We start from the raw sequence: 21,939 nt of genomic DNA, 5'->3' as shown, positions 1-21,939 counted from the left end.
TGACCCCACTTTGAGAACCACTGTCCTAGAACGACGCTTACAGATGTTTTGACCGATATTTTGTGTAAAAAAAAAGAAAAGAAAAACATAGATTTGACCGAAGTTTCCATCTAAGAACATTCATTTCCCTCACACACTACCTCACACACTACATCGCACTGTCGATCTGACTGATTTGCCCATATGTATAGGAGATCTCTGTATCTGTCAGTCCTCGTCCCTTTTATGCCCATATATGGAGATTCCTGATGTCATCAGTATATGCCCATATAGGCATGGTGATATGCTCATATATGGAGATCTCTGTATCTGTCAGTCCTTGTCCCTTTTATGCCCATATATGGAGATCGATGATGTCATATATGGGCAAGCGACCTTTTGTGCCCATATATAGAGATCGCTGATGTCATATATGGGCAAGCCCCCTTTTGTGGCCATATTTTTGCCCCTTTCGTGACCACATTTAGGTTAGACGACACATTGGGAACTCCTTATATGGTTATAGCCGAGTCATGGTGACATGAGCGTGATGTCAGATGTCAGAGGTTTTCATGAATCCATCATGGTTAAAATTGAGTTATAATGGGTTTGTATAGGAGGGGGGCGTGTCTGATAAAAATGTAGATCAAATATCTAAATACTGAAACAAGCAACTTAAAAACCGTCTTGGGTGCTACCAAACGCCTGAGGAGATGTTAAAATTACCCTGAACATATTTCAAAGTGAAATATCCCTTTAATGGACCGGCATCCACCAGGGGTCTATTCTTGGCTCACGCCTATTGTCCCTCCACACTACAATCTCTTTGCTGAAAATAGCCAATCTAGGTCACGTAGATCGGCTAGGTCATGTATCGCCTTATGTGGTTAACAAAAAGGAAACCAAACCTGTTCTCCATCAATTGTTCCCTTTTTAATAAATATACAAAGTAAAGCTTATGAGAGTCAATCAGGAGATCATTGTAGCAAAGCTTTATGTAAAGGAAAGAGGCTTTTCAACTGCAGTGTTATAATTTAGATAAAGCCATGTTTGGACTGTGCAAACCGTTTATCTTAAGAGGGCCAAGGGGCATGAACACACTCTGAAGATAGGAGAGCTCTATCATACAGCAATATAGATACAGTATGTAGCAAAGCACATTTGGTGCAATTGGCAAAATGTCACATCAAGTAGTCTTTAGTTTGTTTTGTGATGCACAATATTATCGGTAGTATATCGATATCTGCCGATATTTCATAAAAAATGCAATATCGGTATCGAACCAATGTCAAAATAATTCCGATATTTTCCCCCCCGATATTGACCGATATTTTTTCACCGATATTGACGCAATAATAATGTGACTGTTAAAAGCTTTGAAAATGAAAAATAAAAATAAATCAGCAATGAGCTCAATATAAATGTAATATATAATAATGTAATATATTGGTATCGGCCGATTTGATCCTGCATATAATTGATATCGGCCAAAATTTCAATATCGTGCATCTCTAGTTTTTTTGTTAATGGAATAACTTAAGATTGTTGAAAAGAATCCAGTTAAGCATAAAGACGAGCCTTAAATATGCTAGAAAAAACAACACAATTATATCATTATTTATGTTATCTTCCACCTTGTGGATAAAAATCCCTCAAATGTCAGGTAATGTCAGAGATTGACAAAATATTAAAATGTTTTACCAAAGTGCATTGTCCCTTTAAAGCCATATTACCAGTCTACAAAAGTAAATATTTTAAAAAATAATTTTCAACTGTGTGCCGTCCCCAAGAAATCACCAGGATTCACGCTATTAAAAAACAACTTATTAGCATTTTACATTTTTGTCAGATGATTTTCCTTCAGAAACTTGTCAAATTATAATAAACAGTACCCTTAGCTTATTAGCACAGATCATTGGATGTATTAAAAGGTACCACTAGGTAGAGGCAAACAGTACCCATTGGATTTAGTGAAATATCCAAGTATTACTAAACCTTTCTGGAGAACAAATACATTTTAACAAGTGACTGCTGAAGAAAAAGAGCAGCCTAAAATTATAATTGTCATTGTATGCTTAAAAGTCTGTTGTTGTCGTCACAGATGGTAAGACCATAGCAGAGCCAGTGAGATGGAAAGAGTTGCGCCATCTCCGTTCGGGACAATTATTTTACAACAATAGCAGATAATGTAAACAACAATATATGAATATTCAACATTAAACAACTAACAGTAGCTTTGCATTGGGCAACCAATAGTTAAATACAAAGACTAATGTATAGTTTCAAACATTTAATCATCATGGGTGTTGATGAACAACGTATCCTGTAGTGTTTCTGACCCCTCATTGACGTAACTCTTTCTAGCTCAATGACTCTGGGCCAAGGTACCCAGACAGTCAGCCTGGTGCTGTGTCATGACAGAATGCAGGACTTGTCCATGTCCAAAATGTTCAGAGAACTCTTAGTAAGACGGCCTAATAGTTAGAGACCACCTTGTAACTGGAGGCCACAGGTTAACTCCAAGAATCCCCATAATAATGCCTTGCTGATGTGTCCTAATGCAAGACACTGAATAACTAATTGCTCTGACATTGCTTTGGCCAAATGCCTACAATGTAAAAAAAAATATTTTTTACTGGCCAATCCCACTATGCTATGCTAGCAAGCTAAATGACTACATTTCATCAGCATGTGCTGGTTTGGCAGAGTCCAGGCCTCCTTTCCCACCCATTGACCTTAGATCCAAGGCCAGAGAGTCAGTCTGCTCACCAGCCAATGTTGAGCTGTTTCCCAATTGGCTCTCTTCTTGGACCACACCCTCCAAGTCTCTGATTTCTGGATTTTCTACTGATTGTTTGAGAACATCAGCACTGTCCAGAGGTCCAGATTGGTTTAGGTCAGGGGGGACGGGCAAGGAGTCGGTTTGAATGGCAGGGCTGTCTGCTTCATCTGTCACCTGCTGGAACGAGGCTGGATCTGTCAGGATGTTTCTGGAAATAACTGGAAGAAGAGAAATGAACAAGTTCAATTTCTATGCTGCATTATGTATATTCCATTACATGAAATAGCACACACACACACACACACACACACACACACACACACACACACACACACACACACACACACACACACACACACACACACACACACACACACACACACACACACACACACACACACACACACACACACACACACACACACACACACACACACACACACAGTTTTCCCCCAATTCAAACCTCATCTGAACCTCAGATATCTAAACTGCATTTTCTTTCTTTAATGCTTGACAATTACAATTTAGGCATTTAGGAGGTGACTAATAAGCATGTTAAATACATACAGTACATCAAATGCAGAGAGACAGTGTAGTGCATCAGTAAACTAGGATCACAGGTAAACCAATAACCAAGCATCAGTCTAAAGTAAACAATATACTATAATAATAAAAAATCTGCACATTGAAACTATCCACAAGATTCCCAAGGAGTTTAGCTTATGTCAAGTATGGGCATCACTTCCTGTTGTCAGTCATTCAATTCATTTGAGGGATAAAATCAGTCAACTACTAGAAAAAGTGCTGCTCCTTGGAGCACAGGTCTCCGCCAGGTCAGGTAGGTTAATGTGGGCCAGCAATGTTCGGAATTCAGTCATAGAGGTGAGTGGAATCTGTAGAAGTTGAGGGATTAATGTTGATCAACACAACATGTTGATTTGTGGGGATGTGTAGAATATAGTTTTGTGTTTGAGTTACTGTTAATTGTATTGTGTAAAGTGGCATGTTATAGTCAGACAATATTTGGGTGGAGGTTCTTTAGTGGCGTAGTTGGGATGTTTAGGTACGTTTCATGATGATGGTTTAGTTGCGAAGGACATTAGGTGGAGATTGATGTACATAGTTCGTCACTGATATGGATGTCAACAAAATGTGTTGGAGTAATATAAAAACATGCTTTGCAAAAAAGCCTCCTGGTGGCAATATAATAGGCCAATGTGAAAAGGGTGGCATTTCTTCCTTTCACAGCAATCGGATGCTGCGTTCATGATTTGAGGCATTTTGTTCAAAGCGAACCACTCCTGCAAACTTCAGATGCCAATCTTAGCCAATCAGGATGGAATATAAAAAAATCGGACAGATCCGTCTGATCACATGACTATAGAGATTATGTGTACCGATTTGCTTGATGTTTGGACAAAATATGTAGGAGTAATATAAAAAAAGTGTTTTGCAAAAATAGACCTCCTGGTGGCGCGATAACATCGCCAACAGGCCGATCTGAAAAATTCAGGGCAGAGGTTCTGCTCTGGCATCCAGGGAGTGTGTGTGCACAGTTTCGCTGTGATCGGGCCAATAGTGCCGGCGACTAGCTAGTCTCAAACGGACAGACAGACAGGGTGCAAAACATAGTCTTGGCCATGCCTTCGGCCTGGCGGAGACAACAAAAACAACATTTTCAGTATTACCCGGATTGCCTCCAAGATTATTGGACTTCCTACACCAACACTTTCTGATATGAACAATAAGGCCATCACACGCTTAGCACTCACAATAACAAGTGAGACTGACCAGCCCTTACACAACTTATGCCATCTGGACGAAGATACAGAACTTTGAAATGGGAAAAAGTTTGTTTTAGTAGAAGTTTTGCCCTTTCAGCCATTGCGGCATTAAACAAACTGCCTCACTGATGGGATGGTTTTTGTGTATACTGGGGACTTCATGTATTGTCTTCGTGTTATGTTGTTCTGGACTATGTTTGAACATGACAGAATGAACAGACTGTAAAGATAAATATCCCTGAGGGACAATAAAGACATTCTTATTATTATCTATAATCCCATGCAGAGATTCAGGTGTCACAGCAGCAACAAGAACCAGTAAGAATGAAACACAGGACAGGAGTCAAAACAATCTACACAATCTTCCTACGAATTTTGAACTAAAATGGCTTTTTTCAGAGAGACAAATCAGGAGAAAATCTACTTTATTATCTACCTTTCTCTGTCCAGCAACACACTCTCGCAGGAACTAGCACCAATAAACATATGACGTTTGTGAGATCTGCCGTCATACGGCGCCCACTTAGGAGACCATTTCGCCTCTAGTGGCTCCAATTGGGATGGTCCATCTTCATGAATTAACCATCTTTGGCTACAGCAAGTGTCAAGAGCCATTGATCATTCATTTGAATCAGCTGTGAGGAGTGAATGTAGGCAGACTAATAATGTGACCCTTTCTGATTACTGTCAGGCGTGTTCCCACATTATTTTTTGACTGACACGGATCACTCAAATGAATTGAATGACTGACAACAGGAAGTGATGCCCATAATTCACGCAAGGCCTCATGGGACACTGGAAACTCATGGATAGGATACCAGGTAAACAATGAACAGCAAAGTATATGTAGCTTTTTTAACATTGAGGTCAAGAAAAACCAAGCCTAAGAAAACAAAAACATGAGAACAAATGACATGATGTTTGCGTGGCAGATTGGCCGCCATATCTAGTTTAAGTGCTAAGGGCTGAGTTTTCGGACATGAGTAAAGAAGACTTTGGCCTCACCTCCTTTTGGTTTGTAGTCATCTTCTAAGGAGGAGCCACGGCTGAAGGGACTGTAGCTGGGTATGATAATCAGTCCCAGGGAGAAAATGATGATCTGAAAGGAGCAGGCAGGCAGGCACACACAAACACGCGTGCGGACACAGCCGCGCACACACACACACACACACACACACACATTTCTGGTTTTGAGGCAACTCATTGTCTATTAAGGAAGCATTTAAACTTTTTGTCACATCTGATAGTGATTCTGAGTAAACTAAACATTTTTTCAAAACAAAAGAATGATTACTTATACTGAATATTGCAGACTTAGACTAGTGGAGTTACACAATAAAAGAGTTAAACGTGTTCACATGGTTTCTCTGTTGAAACAGCTTCAATTTTCCTTTTGAAGTCCAGTATTAAGAGAGCCATTCTATCTCTTTGACCTACCAAAATGCAGGTACTGGTTTGAGCTGCTTTAGTGACAGTCTGCTTGATCAGAGACTGCAGTCTACGCAGCTGAGCCAGAAGGGACCTGCATACAGTACATGTAATAGACACAACATCAGTTATAGAAACACACTCAACCATGTGTCAACATTGAACATAAAATAAAATAAAGAATATGGACTTTTAGTGCGACCCTCCATGGTTTGATTAGTTGTAGTTTTTTGGATAACGCACCAGAGTGTTCAGAACGCGGGGGTAGATTTAAATTCAACACCACATCTACGCTCACACACACATATTCGGCTTGAGTAGATGTAGACCAGCGTTGTCAAACTGGTGATCCGCGGGCGTTTTGCGGCCCGCGTCATGGTCAAATGCGGCCCGCGACGTGGTGTCAAAAAAAAACAATTCATACTAGCTCTAATGGAAAACAAAAACGAGAGAAAAAAAGACAACAAAAAAACGCTGTCATCTCCGTCTACATTGTAGACGGAGATGACAGGCACAATCTTCTGTTGCCGTTATTTCGTATGGCACCAATCTCTATACTAACATGCACTTAGGGAGTGGAGGGCACTGAAAGTGTCAGACGCTCACGTCATCACCCATTGTTTACATCGGCTGTAGCCACACTGGAGGCGTTAAGTGGGCGCGTCAAAACCGGTTACGTCTTTCAGAGCTCGGTTCTATTTTACTCCAATGAGTTGGAGCAACACAGAAAGGTAACCTCCTTTTATCTCAAACGTTTGTTTTCATGTGCTTGACCACTCTAGAAACACAAGTCAGTTTTTAAATAGAATAGACAGTGTGAACAAGCGGACTTGCGCTGATGTACGTCACTGACGCTTTCAATATGTCAGGACCTTTACACATTCACTTTCCCTGCCAAGGGATTCAAAGTGGGGGAGCAAGGACCCCTGGTCCTTGCTCCCAGCACTTTAGTTCCGCCCCGCTCTCCAGTCCACTGGCTTCTGGGCTCGGACCACAAATCTCATCTCCCATTTGTAATCTCATGGCTATTTCTGCTTCTGTAAACCCTGATACTCATCTATCACACATCCCAATTCTAATCACCTCCAGACAACCCATACACACCAGTACTAGACGTTGCGTGGATCACGCCCTTCTCAGACCCCTGAGACGGTCTATTTCACCCCCCAGTCCAGACTTCACTAGTCTCACGATGGCTCTCTTTAATACGAGATCCCTGAATCTTAAAACCAGTTGGCTGAACGACCTTTTCACCACCCGCTCCCTTGATTTTTTGTTTCTCACAGAAACATGGGTTCAGCCTGGTGACTGCACACTCTTTCCTGATCTCCTCCCCCCCGATTGCTCCTTTTTTAATTCCCCGAGGCCCCTAGGCATAGGTGGTGGCCTAGCTACTGTCTATAAATCCCATCTATCATGTCGATTGACTCCAGCTATAGGCTATTCCAGCTTTGAACTCCAACTGTTTGAGCTGAATCTATCCTCCCCCGTGCTCTTTGCCCTGGTCTATCGCCCCCCAAAATCCAAGGATTTTATTAATGAATTTGGAGACTTTCTATCCGGGATAATGATAAAGTAAGATCATGTCATAATTTGCGGGGACATGAATATTCATGTCTGTTGTGAATCTCGTCCCCTAGTTAAAGACTTTTTAAATCTCATTGAGTCTTTTAATCTCACCAGATCTATTACCGGCCCCACTCATGAAAAGGGCCACACACTGGACCTTGTTCTGTCTTTTGGCCTCTCTATCTCTGTTTTTGACGTTTTTCCTATTCCATGCATCTCAGACCACTTTCCTATATTATTCACCACCTCCATCCCTTGCTCAGTGGTTAATGCTGGTCCTCCTGCACGCCGCACACGCTCCATTAACCCCTTAACTGCCCCCCAGTTCTCCCTTATCTTCAACCAATCACTGCTTAACACCCTGGCCTCTCCCTGTGCTCTCAGTGCTGAAGCTCTTCTCGCCCTTCTCAACTCCACCTGTACTGATATTCTGGATTCTATTGCTCCCTTTCGCCACAACAAACGTACTAAATCACCACACGAGCCCTGGTTAAATGACTCAACCCGCGCCCTCAGACGCCTCAGCAGGTGTGCAGAGCGAAAATGGCGCAAAGACAGGCTCCACGTCTCCTTAGATATTTTACGGGGCTCCCTCCTCGACTACCAGAGAGCAGTAAAAGTTGCAAAATCATCCTACATCTCCAATCTTGTCTCCACTAACAGCCATAAACCCCAGGTTCTCTTTAATATTTTCAACTCCCTCACTAACCCCCGCGAAGCCCCTCCCATTGTCCCATCCATCGCCCTCTGCATCAAGTTTCAAAACTTTTTTATTGACAAAATTTCTGACCTTAGGGCAGCACATTCACTCACAGCCTTAGATCCCACCTCTTCTCCATGTCCTGCAACTCTCTCTCAGTTTGAGCCTATTTCACTCTCTGCCCTTACTGACATAGTCATGCTCCTACGCCCGTCAAATTGTCCCTCTGACTGCATTCCCCCCGCCTTCTCAAAGAGGTTTTTGGTGCGGTTGGTCCTAGTGTCCTCTTACTCATAAATTCTTGCCTCACATCTGGTTTTGTCCCCCCCGCCTTTAAACATGCTGTTGTACACCCACTACTGAAAAAGAAAAATCTTGACGTTTCCATCCTCTCCAACTTTAGGCCAATTTCTCAGCTCCCCTTTTTATCTAAAGTCCTTGAGAAAGTCGTGTACTCACAACTTCAGTCATTTTTATTATCTCATGGTCTCCATGAAAAGTTCCAGTCTGGCTTTAAACCTGGCCACAGCACTGAGACAGCCCTTCTTAGAGTTTTTAATGACCTTATTTTAACTGCTGATAACAGGTCCCCTGCTGCACTGGTGCTCCTCGACCTTTCGGCGGCCTTTGACACGGTAGACCACAAGATTTTATTATCACGCCTTGAACACCTTGTTGGCATCTCCGGCACTGTCCTCACTTGGTTCCAGTCCTACCTCTCAGATAGAACCTTCTCCGTGCACATAGGGGAATTTGCGTCACCTGCGGCTCCCCTCTCTTGTGGAGTGCCCCAAGGCTCCATACTAGGTCCGATTTTATTCCTCCTTTACGTTCTACCGCTAGGATCAATTTTTGCAAAGCACAATATGCCCTTTCATTGCTATGCAGATGACGTACAGATCTATTTTCCGCTAAATACAGACTCCAATGATCCATTCCACCCATTTCTCACCTGTTTCCACGATGTCAAGGCCTGGATGGACACCAATTTTCTCACCCTCAATGAAAATAAAACAGAAATCTTAATTTTTGGCCACCATCCTGTCCCACCCTCCAACTCCCTGGGCATTCTAAATTCAAACATCCATTCCTCTGCCAAAAATCTAGGTTTTATTTTTGACAACAATTTTAAACTTGACAAACATATCAGCTCTGTCGTCAAGTCAAGCTTCTTCCAGTTAAGACTCATAGCCAAAGTCAAAGCGTATCTCCCACAAAAACAGCTGGAGATGGTCATACATGCTTTTATCACCTCCAGATTAGACTACTGCAACTCACTCTACACTGGCATTGATCAGGCTTCACTTAGGCGCCTACAGCTGGTCCAGAACGCAGCCGCCCGCCTCCTCACCGGCACTAAAAAACGCGACCACATAACACCAGTCCTGGCCACTCTTCATTGGCTCCCTGTTCATTTTAGAATAGAATTTAAGGTTCTTTTATTTGTATTCAAAACCATTCACGGCCTGTCCCCCTCCTATCTCTCTGACCTAATTGAGCCCCATAATCCAACCAGGGCCTTGAGGTCTGCGGATAAGCTACAGCTGGTCCCTCTTATGACCAATTTGAGGAGTAGGGGTGACCGTGCTTTTGCGGCTGCGGGCCCCAGGCTCTGGAATTCGTTGCCCCTCCCCATTAGATCTGCCCAGTCGATTGGGGCTTTTAAAAATTTACTAAAAACTCATTTATTCTCTCTTGCTTTTAGTCGCACCTAGCTATCCTGCTCTGTCCCAACTTTGCATTGTTTTGTTTCTCTTTTGTTTTTCTTTTGTTTTGTATATTTTTTGCTGTGTATATATTATTTGTTGATGCTTCTTTGTGTCTAATTACCTTATATTAACCATGTTCAGCACTTTGGTCGGCTTTGAGCTGTTGTAAATGTGCTATACAAATAAAGTTTGATTTGATTTGATTTGATTTGAAAGTTATGTCTTTGTGGTCACCAGCTTATCTCACATTTTTGCTACCATTATCCCCGTTGGCCTTTTAAAATAATCTAAAGGTAATCCATTTCTTTTTAAACTCACCCCCATTACATCATAGCTTCTTATGAATTATTTTGACCATGGGTCTTCAACAGGGGGAGTACACCAAGTACAGAGCCAAAAGTCAAGTTGAGTAAGTATTGAGTGTTTAAGTGGTAAATGTCTGAAAACGCACATTAACATTAATCCAACATTATTAACAGAAAAGATGTGTAATCTACAGTATGAAATCTATGAACAAGTTATATATAGAATTAGCTAGCGGGGGGGGGTCCCTGCTATATCTCTCTCAGCAGCTAAGGGGTCCTAGGCCTGAAAAACGTTGAAGAGCCCTGCTTTAGACTTTCAATAGGAATAACAATCAGTAGTTAATGCCTAATAACTATTGTCTTACATGTTATGTTTTTCCAGCTGCTCTACTGTCCTCTGCAGCTCCTTGTTCTGTGCTGAGCAAGCTGCAGCCCTGTGACAGATATACAGTCACATACAGTACAGGTTTATGCAGGTGCATGCACAAAATCAGTGAGAGTGAAGCATTCATACATACATTTGACACCTTTTTCTAGGCAAGCAAATAGAGCCTTCCCAGTGGTATAAAATAATGATTGTGTAATTCTGCTATAAAACGTACTGTGTAAGCGAATATTTATGGAATCAAAAAGGTAAAAATACATATGCTGTGTATACACAATATTTTATTATACAGCTCCCACTGACTTAACCTTTAATGTATACAGACTGGTAATGACATACTGTAGGTTTGTGAGCTATTTGTAGTGAATCAGTAGCTAAAAGGGGTCTCTATCATGCATTTGAAGAGAGAACAGCGCAGACAAAGTCTAACAAAGCTTAATTAGCTACTATACTGAGGTTGGATAAGATGCCACCCTCAGTCAGGTTGTACCTGCTCTCCAGCCCATCAATGTACTCTTTTCTCCTGCGACGGCTGTCTTGTGCTGACTGCTTGTTGCGGATTTTCCTTCTGACCTTTTTCAAGATCCGTTCCTCTGCCTAGAGATTAATATTGATTCAAGGGTTATAGAACACCATATGTGAACATCCTTGGCACCCAGAACCAAGTTATATCATTGTGTAGGTGCCGTCACTCTAATCCTTGACTCTGGTATGTCTTACCTTGGTGAGAGGCAAATTGTTGGGCAAAGAAATGCCTTCCTGGTTTAATAGCTTCTGCTCCTCTTCTGTGAGTCGGAGGTCTGGGAACAGCTGGTTAAACATGAGGAAGAGAAAACATGACCATCACTTCTCTATCTACAACCATGAATCGACAGTTTTACATCTGAACCAACTATGCAAGAGTTGCCTGATTCAACACATAAATAGAGCTCCAACCATTTTAAGAGCTTTGGTTTAAATTGGGTCTCTGTCATAGTCACAACCTATAAATCCCCCATGATGACTTGATAGCCTATTCAACAGATTTGCTGCCGTGTATGCCTCTTTTTTGTGGCCTTGGGTCCGACTCTAATTGGAAGTAATTAAAAGGTGTCTGTCAGTGTCATTCCTTTACCGCTTATTCATGAAGCAAGATCTGTGCCACAGATGTCAATGAAACGAAAGCGTTCTTTTGAAGTTTATAGAGCTGGTTTGAGGTGTAAAAACAAACTTAAGTTCCAATCTTCCGAAAAAGGCTATTACTAAATTAACCACATTGAACCCGTGTCCCAATTTTTGGCCAATTGCTTTTCTTCTTTTTTAAGTAGCAGATCTACAACCTCACAACAGATTGCAATGTGACGCATTGAGAGCTTGTAGATCGGCTATTTTAGCTGTATGACAAAGTACAGTATATAGACTAAAGCTTAAGTGGTTAAAGAGATATCCCCATAAACAGGTGGGTCACAAGCATCTCTGTGTGATGTCTGGGTAGGGAAAATGTGTAACCCCGGCCTTGAACAACTACCATCTACTGTAGGTGCGACTGAGAACATGTACAGTAGATACTCTGCAAGGCACATAACCCACAACTTGGTGAACAGTAGAATGCTTTGGTTGTACATGGCGATGATGGTTTGCTAAATAATTCCATGGATAACAAGCAATACAAAAAGTCTCACTATTGAGCTTTCAGGACTGGAGGGGGCTGTGCTGGAGACGGAAGGGGTCACAGCATAGCTGTTGTCCAGCTGGTTAGCTGACACTATCGGCAGCTCATTCACTATGCAGGACTCGGAGATCAACATCTGAGAATTCCAATCATCTGCTCAAAACACAGTAAAATGAGAAATTCAATTACATTTCAGTAAAAGAAAAAACATCTTTATTGAAAGATGGGGGGGGATGCATGGATTAGATTTCATCATACATGTGGGTGGCCTTGCTTATCAACTGCTGTGCATTTGTTATTCTCAAAGCTGAAATTGGTGAACCAAAAAAGATTCACACAACCCAACCCCCTCCACCCAACAAACCATATCCTCACCCAGTTGTATGGAGATGACATCCATATTCTGTTCAGCCTTCACATGCCCCAGGCTGCTGACATCATACACCACCTGGTAGTAGGGTTGTCACGATCATGACATTTTACTTGACGATTAATTGTCATTTCATTGTTTTTGGCATTGAATGTTGTAACACATAAATCAAAATTCTATTTCCGTAACTCTGTTTACCTCTTTGCACCGGACAGATGTAACAAATAATAACCTAAGTAAATATACACAGAAATGACTGACAATGACCGGTACCAATAATCTAGATGAAACATTTACTATAGCCAAAACTGGCCATATTTAATAATAAAAGATATTAAATATAAAAAATAAATAGGCAAGTGGAAATAGCCGATATACAAGCTCACAGTGAGCTCGTACATCTACTATTTAACCTTTGTTTGAAAATGTATCAACATTTTTCAACAGATTAATGTATACACATGAATGGAAAACTACTCACAATTATGCAAAATAATTGCAATTATCTCAAATAATTGCGATCAGGCCTACCTGGTAGATGGTGGCCTGGGCCTGGTGGGCCTGCTCCACTGTTGCCGTTGCCACATGGCCCTCAACAGGGTCCTCAGAAATGCCACTGTCACTCTCAGACAGTGTCTCCCCCAGAGATCCGCTGGGAAACACCTCATTTGGGTTGATGGCATGAAGGACATCCTCTGATTCACTGTCATTCAGTCCCTGACGGAGTTAAGGTAGTAACATGAAACAAACATAGTCCAGTCTCATCATTTCAATTAAAGTACCATACTTTTATCACAGAGTGCTTCACATAAAGCAATAAACATATTACAGTGATGATGGTAAAACAAGAATGAACAGCACAAAAAAAGCTAGTCTGGGGTTGTCTTGAACCTCGGACTGGGGTTATATTCGCATACATTCTTAAAGGACAACTTTGTTTTTTTATAACCAAGGTTTATGTTTTAGATTGTAATTAGAGTAAATAAAAGATGAGTGTTAAATTTTTTTTTTTACTGCTTTCTGTAGTTTTAGCAATTTTCGTGATTCTTTTTTTTACAGTGGGCGGGGGCATTCTGTCCGGTGGCTAAATATGTCTTTTTTTACACAATAACCCAGCGTTTTCTTTAATATTATTTACAGTAGCTCTTCTAGCCCCCAATAACTCACATCTGGCCATCAAAGACCACAGGGCCTTTTTTATTGTGTAAAAAAGGCATATTTAGCCCACTGTAAAAAAAATATCACTAAAATTGCTAAAACTATAGAAAGCAGTAAATGGAAAAAAAAAAAACACTCATCTTTTATTTACTTTAATTACAAGCTAAACTATAAACCTTGGTTGTAAAAAAACAAAGTTGTCCTTTAAAGAGTTTGATTTGTAAAATTTGAACATTGATTTTACCAACCTATTACAGAACCCAAATACAGTAACAGCCTACATTTTATTTTATCTGTTGTCTATAGTGTTAGCCTTCTATAAAAAGATTGTTTTTTTGGGGGGCTGGTGCTACTCATTTATCTATTGTTTGTGCATGAGGATGTGACAGCATAAGGCAACACAAAGTACACTGGTCAGAACAAAGAGATTAGCTCACAGTCAATTTGGCCACTTTTGAAATGGTGCAAAAAGACTAGATTAACATTTTATACAACAGGTGTCATCAGAGTCAACAAAGAAAAAGACTTGAATGACTCATCCCACATAAATCCGTCTGTCATTGGTGGGGCATGACCAAAGGGTCATTTTAGTATAGTCATATTACCATGTATGCAAATGTAATTAATTCACAAACACAATAAACATACCAAAAAACAAACAAAAGAAAGGCTCATTTCTGTTTAGCCAAGCAGGTTGTGGTTTAAATCAAGTCTCTCTATGTCTATACCCCAACATTTGAGTGAAGCCACCAAGCCATGGTTCACCTGATCATAGTGCCGTTTGAAGTGCAGATTGCAGTCTTATGTTCATCTTCTCTGGCTTTGAAGGGGTGCTTGGTTTGCCCCACAACGTACACTAAACCGCATGGGCATTTCAACATACACCATACACAAAATGAGTGAAACTGCAGTTGTTAACTCCATAGTATCAGAGAAGTTTGAGCAGTGGGTGCAGTGACCAAAGTTTGGGACTCACTTTAGGTTCGGCAACCCGATAGTCAAGTGGTGCTGGTTAGTGAGTGTTTGGGCTTTAATATCTGAAACCAAGTCCCCGGTTCGATTCACGGTCTGCTGGACATATGCGGATTTGCATATTTCAGAGTGGACTAACCAAGATTACGTGCATGTCTTAAGGAGATCATTGGGGGCTCAAATCTCTTTAAGGGATTACAGTTGGTTTCATTTTGCCTGACATTACGTTGAAACAGACCCGGGGAGCAGTTTGGCGCTCGCTCTGGTCTTTTAGTTATAAGGGCGTGTCTTTCAGACAGCATGTGCTCTCTATGCACGCCATCATAGCCTCTGGATCTAAGTGTTCATTGTAAATGCTTTATCATGGAAATCATTGTCAGAGCTGCAATTCCTACACAATCTTAAAGGGTCTACACCATGAATTTTAACTTTTTCTTCATTTTTGTGTGTTTTTGGTCTCCCCCACCTCTCTTCTGTTCCAACAAATACCCGACTTCGAGCATGCAGGCTTTCATAGGCTATCTGTGGTTTTTATGTAAATTGGTCTGAAAACAGTCCGTCAGATTTGTTCCCCCTGCCTACGTCACGTCTGGGAACAATTCCTCCCGTTTTTCAGTTCTAACCAAAAAATAATAATAATAATATATATTTTTTTAAATTCTTTTTTTAAATGTTTTTCTTATTTATTTTTTTTACTTTTTCCACACAGAACCAGGACATAGCATGCATACAAACTGGCTCAATAGCGCCCCGTGCCAAACAGGACAATGTGGTATTGCAGGTGAAAGTGCTTTATAAGCCAGAGAGAAGTTAGTTGGAATGAGTATATCTGAGGCTTGATTTAGGCTCAAACCTTTTGAAAAACGTTTGAGGGACATAAACAATATGATATTAAATATTATTATTATTTTTTAAATTCATGGTGTAGCTCCTTTAAAAACTGAACAGGAATACTGTTTACTATCAGCTGTTTATTATCATCAACAGTTTATTTCTATTGAAGGATCAAAAATAAAAGTAGTTTCATTTCATTTTCACCTTTGTAGATAGTAAGGTCTACAAGTTTATCTGTAGACCTTATCTCAAGTTTATGAGATTATGTGCCATTGTTAAACAGGCAGTCAGTTTAGATATTGTTGATGTTGTTGTTTGTATTACCTTTCCAGATAACAAAAATTATGACCAAAGTTCTATTGAATAAAGATTTTAGATAGAAAAATATTAGAGTGGGTGTGTTTTTCTTCACACCGTTTCATTAAAAGGCCCCCATACGATGGAGTAAAGGAGCTTCCCATCGATGGTCCTCAGGATTTAAAGTAATGTTTTCCTGAGTATTCGAAAAAGTTGATGGAGAGGTGTCGGAAATGATCTGACCAGACGTCCCGGTGTGGCCGAGATTGTCCCGATTTTAAGCTGCGTGTCCCGAGTCTCGATAAATATCACTTAAGACACTAATATGTCCCGGTTTTCAACATTCACTACAGAATCGTCCCGGTAATAGTTGTATTCAGTGGTTGCATAGACGTTTATCAGGTTCTGTTAATGTAAACATGCTCACCTTACCAATCAGAAAACATGAACAGATGCATTGCGTGTCTGAATTCAACACTGAGGCTGATGTTTGTCAATCAGTCGTTGTTGCCTTGGCTGAATATATGGTCACCCCTGGTATAGTCTTTTTACACCATCCAAAAAATTGTTCACTGTGTGCTCCAGAACACATTTTATTTTTCCTCAGTTCCATTTCTGTGGCACCAGTTTTAAAAGATTTGTCAGCTGAAGTGCGAATATTCCCTCTTTCTTCTACAAACACACTTCTTCTACTGACAGACACTGGTGTCAGTTTTACAAATAGAAGTTAAACATTTGTTATGTTGCCGTTGTTTTTCTCTTACGATAATTAATGTCCCAATTGAATGATCTACTGTATTGTTCAGAGATCAATTGGATGGCCTGGTCCTAGTCTCCTATCCCTCCATCGTGTGCTTCCACTATAACTATAAAAGTCCCACAGATTGCTGGTTAGTTGTCATGTCACTGTAGCACACCAAGTGACAAATGCGACCACACACATAGGAATCTAGGTGAGAAAACACCACCAGATACATGCAAAACAAAACTATGGTGAATTTAGGTTTGGTGGTGGCTGGAGTTGGTGGACAAATAATTGTCTGATTTACTAACTTGAAAAAGGTACTACTTACACAGTGAGGGTCTACTGCCCATTCCGCCAGTTGCTTTTCTGAGTTGGTGAAGATGACATCAGAGCAAACAAATTTTGTATCCAGATTCCAGTTGTCGCCTGTTACACCGTCTTCTTCCACATCAGCGAAATACAGCTCACCATTCTCTGCATCCATGACCTAATGATCCAAAGACTGTTATTCAAATTACACAGGCTATTATACAACTCTTATTTGTGGCATATCTGACAGTAAACACTAAGTGAGCAGAGGCACACATTACACATTCAATGCAAGTGAAGTCTGAATGCCATGTGCAATGGGAGGGGACACAAGTGTCATTTCGCAATACAATAGGATATCAACATCCTGGTAGGCACGCACGTTAACACGCACGCGCTCACTATATCACAAACGCGCGCGCGCGCGCACACACACACACACACACACACACACACACACACACACACACACACACACACACACACACACACACACGCACACACACATCCATATCATAAACTGTCTATAATTATATTATTGATAAGGCTACTGATGTGTACATTTAACCAACATCATGGAAGTAAATTCTGCTTACGATTCGTTACACAGCGTCAGACTATAACTGCGACATGGAAGTGAGTAATTTCTCAAGTATTTGATTAGACTATGCAGTACATGCAGTAAATAAATAATAACGTTGTCCAGGGACAACTTATGAGGCCTATTCAAAATGCATCAATAGTTGGTGTAAGAGGATCCCTGTCAAGCCGGATAAACAAGAGTGTATTGTGTTCAGACCAGACAGGGTAGGCTCAGTACTTACTGGAATGTGGCTCTTTCAGAAGCGACTCTTCTTACGAATAAAAGGAATTGCTATCCGCATTACCAATAAACCGTGTTTCAACTACGAGAGAAGGAAAACACGTTTTCAGCAGTTGCTGGGGTTCACTTCGGGCCGAGCCTTTCCTTGAAATATCCAGCTGGCAGCACGTTGTCAATCATCCGGACAAGATGCGTCGTCGTCAGCGCACACCTACTAAATCCCACATTTTCAGAATACAGTAGATTTCACGCAAAGTTAGTCTTTGCGTGAAATCGCCAGGTTTTGCGAGAGAAACAAGCAACCAGGTCTATGAAAACAACCCCAAAAGAAGCAACTATGCTACATGAGCCCTTAAACCTATTAGACAATCTAGAAGAAAAATGCGGAATATTTTTAAAACATTTTAACAACTCACAAATCTTGTATGGGGGTCCCTGGCAATGGCATAGAATATTTTCAGCTGGGGGTCTGCAGACAAATACATATTAATTTGGGCATGAAAATGTTTCAAAACCACTGGTTTAAACAGCTTTACACAACAAGACCAAAATAAGCAACTGCACTTTAAAAACAAACCCGCGCAACTACCGATATTTTCAAGCAACTTTACAGAAAAACAAGCCCAACTTCGCTTCTAATAAGCGGACATGGCAACCATGCTAGTGGGCTGAAAGAAACGTGAGACGGTTACTGTACCTTTTAGCAGTCTTCCAGGATGTCTTATGACCCGCCCATCGGCAGGCCGTTGATTGGACAGAAAACATTGTAGCCAATAGAGAAGACGAGGAAGAGGTGTGCTTTGAAAGGTACGTTCTTGGGATCAAGTCGTTTTGCAGGTTGCTGATCCGGTCTGGATCTTGAGCGGATACGGAAACAGTGTTTGTAGGGCGCATCCAGCGACGCACATGAGATACAAGCTTAGATGTCTATACAAATGTTCTATTTTAAATGTAAATATAATACTAACATAATAACACACAATACAATAACAACAATAGGCAAATTAGACATCTATCCTCTTGTTTGAAATATAACTCCCTGCAATCACTTTTTGGCAAGAGTAGTGATATTATGCCTCATATGGCCTTTTACAGGTGTATAACAACTGGTATATTGATCTGATTGGGCTACAGTGTTTGAAATATAACCCCCAAGAATGAACCCATGCCATTTTGATGCAGAAAATACTTTCCAGTAACCAGGTAGAAGCTGCAATCAATTTCTGGCAGGAGGAACACTGCTTTTTAGGTAGAAGCTGCAATCACTTTCTGGGGTAGGAAAACTCCTTTTTATGGCATATATGGCCTTTTCCACTGGTATATTGGTCCAATTAGGCTATAATGTTTGGTATATAACCCCCAAGAAGGAAACCAAGCCATTTTGATGCAGAAAATACCTTCCGGTGCCTAGGTAGGAGCTGCAATCACTTTCTGGCAAGAAAAAAAGTTTGTTACGGTAAATGTGGCCTTTTACAGGTATAACCCCTGGTATATTGGTCAGATTTTTATTGATTGATTAAATACTTTATTAGACAGAAATGCAAACAGTACAGGTACAGTCATACACTTGGGCTAAACACAAAAAAGTCCTGAGGACTTGTTTCCATTGCGGTCCTATGTATTCAATTCATCAACATAGCAAAAACAATAACACCAAAATACAATATCATCAACAAATATAAGACACTATATGTACAGAGTAGAAACAGGGGGAAATGGGGGGTATGGGGGGATGAATGAGGGCAGTGCCAGTGAATGCCATCAACTTTCTATGGGAGAAGTGAGATTTTCCTCCCCCTTTGGCCTCCTGAAAGAAGAATGAACCCAAGCCATTTAATACCTTCCAGTGACCAGGTAGGAGCTGCAATCACTTTCTGGTGGGCGGAAACTGCTTTTTATGGCATTTATTGTATGAGTGGTACATAAAAATGGCTATGCCAACTCCAAACAGCCCCAAGGACACAACAAACAGAAATTAAAGGGGGCAAACAGTATTTGGCAATACAGATTTGCTTGCCAGGAACTGTCCACCCCCCTTTTCTCAGACCAGGTGAGTGGTACATTAATCAAAAATGGCTATGCCAACTCCAAACAGCCCCAAAGACACAACGTCAACACTATTTGACCCCACTTATTCTGGCCGAGGCATATAGGTTTATAAAAATATATTATACCGTAATAGCAACTTTTGCAGAACTTTTGACAACAAAGTGCTGTAAGCTGAAGATATTATGATGTATTCCGTGTTTTAATGATCCAACCACTCTCACAAAGACTCACACTCTTTACTTTATAAATATATGATTTGGTTAACTTTCTTGTATGCTGAGCTGACTAGAGGTTTGTTGGTTGAATTGCCAGCTAATAAAAGGGCCTGCTGTATTACCACTGTCAACTATGAATGGCATTATAGGCTACAGTGAATGTTCCCTGATCCTGAAGCAATCCTGCTCTTCTTTCTAACTGCTCTTCTGAAATCTAGACCCCAATTTGTATTTAAATTATGGATGAGGATAAGACCACTTTAAGCACAAATAATAGGCTATTATAAACAAGAACAAGCATGGCCATATTATTATATTTTAATAAGGGAAAGAGCAATCCATTCTTTTTGGTATTTTCTTTTTATCTCTCTGCATGGAATATCGGTCTGTGTGCCTGTCTGTGTTTCCCCCACATCTCAAGAACATCCCATCGACTTCAAACTTGGCATGTGTATTGCTGAGGAACCGAGGGAGTGCAGTGCCAAGGGGGAAGATGGTTCAAAGGGTATTGCCCTAGTTTAATCAGTAATCAGAAAGTGGGAAAAGTGGGGTGCAGCCTTAGAGACACAGGAGGAATGCATTATGCACTGACGGTGCACCTGATTCGGATGCTATCAATGCATTGAATGGGACATTATGGTCTGATAAAACGTGATAGTCTCCCATTCGATGCATTGATAGCATTCGAAGCCGGTGGACAGGATCATCATTGGCCCCTGCACTAGCCCCTATTGAGATGGTGGAAAAACATTTACCTTTTATGTCCACCGGGTGTCACTGGCACTGCTTTGCTTATGGAATTTATGGTGGTGCAAGGATAGGGCATTGCTGAACCAAGCAGAGACCATCAGATGCCACTTTCCAAGCCCCCCTCGCCCCCCCCCCCCCCCCCCCCCCCCCCCCCCCACAATCAGCTGCCCAAGCACTGCTTCATACAATAGGTGTGTGTGTGTGTGTGTGTGTGTGTGTGTGTGTGTGTGTGTGTGTGTGTGTGTGTGTGTGTGTGTGTGTGTGTGTGTGTGTGTGTGTGTGTGTGTGTGTGTGTGTGTGTGCGTGTGTGTGCGTGTGCGTGCGTGTTTTACTGTTGTCCTCAACTGTATTTAAGATGCTATGGTTTAAATTCCAAGTGTGAGTGAGTCATTTTGTCCATGTACGTGTATGCGTGTGTGTGTGTGTGTGTGTGTGTGTGTGTGTGTGTGTGTGTGTGTGTGTGTGTGTGTGTGTGTGTGTGTGTGTGTGTGTGTGTGTGTGTGTTTGTGTATGTGAGAGAGAATGCTGGCATGTATACAATTGAATAAGTATTTGTCTAATTTAGTCAGTAATGCATGGTGAGTTAGACATGAAAGGGCAGTATGTATTCAACCTCCAAGCTGGATAAACAAGGACAAGAGGCTGGGTTGTTGTGGACACGTGTACTGTGGATAAAAAAATAGGTCATGATCACGACCCCTCATGGAGGCTGTCATGGCAATCTGTCCTCTCCTTGTTTTCTCTTCAGGCTGAGGACATAATTGTCTTCACTCAACCAAGCACATATGCTGTGCAGTTCTGTCAGAATTCGGCTAATGTGTCATTTCTCAAGGCCTGCGGGGAGGAGCTAGTGTTAGAGACAGACCTTTGACAGAACATGCTGCTGGAACATTGTTTCACTCTGATGTATGCAAGTCCTTATGGTGCTGTAAAGTTTCATTTTACTGTATTTTACTGCATATGAATGACTTTTATGGCATTCATTCTTTATAGATTGCATATAGTGGAGACAGATTGAAGAGAGCTCAAGCTTAGCTGTGGATTTTTCTGACAAATAAAACAATTTCACTGTTATGTATGGTATGAAGCATACATTGTCTGAACTTCTCAACTACATTTTCCTGA

General features: G+C 41.1%; 1 protein-coding gene across 2 annotated transcripts; it reads right to left on the bottom strand.

The window, feature by feature from the left end:
* Positions 1-1,781: 1,781 nt before the first annotated feature.
* On the bottom strand, positions 1,782-18,016 carry creb3l4 (cAMP responsive element binding protein 3-like 4). 2 transcript variants are annotated; one of them, XM_084052451.1, is made up of 11 exons: positions 17,802-18,016; positions 16,997-17,170; positions 13,194-13,379; positions 12,668-12,740; positions 12,303-12,445; positions 11,362-11,451; positions 11,132-11,238; positions 10,622-10,690; positions 5,983-6,067; positions 5,551-5,644; positions 1,782-2,979 (listed from the first exon to the last, which is right to left on the bottom strand). In XM_084052451.1, exons 2-11 carry the CDS (start codon positions 17,150-17,152, stop codon positions 2,654-2,656), a joined length of 1,329 nt encoding a protein of 442 aa, XP_083908577.1. In that variant the 5' UTR covers positions 17,153-17,170; positions 17,802-18,016; the 3' UTR covers positions 1,782-2,653. The 2 variants fall into 2 exon arrangements, with proteins under 2 accessions (XP_083908577.1, XP_083908576.1); XM_084052450.1 differs by having other exon boundaries at positions 16,997-17,155.
* Between the last annotated feature and the right edge of the window lie 3,923 nt (positions 18,017-21,939).

The sequence above is a fragment of the Gymnoscopelus microlampas genome (assembly GCF_963454915.1).
Source record: "Gymnoscopelus microlampas genome assembly, chromosome: 3".
NCBI classification, from domain to species: Eukaryota; Metazoa; Chordata; class Actinopteri; order Myctophiformes; family Myctophidae; genus Gymnoscopelus; species Gymnoscopelus microlampas.
The sequence above is the reverse complement of the archived record's forward strand: the minus strand, read 5'-3'. Positions and strand labels throughout refer to the sequence as shown.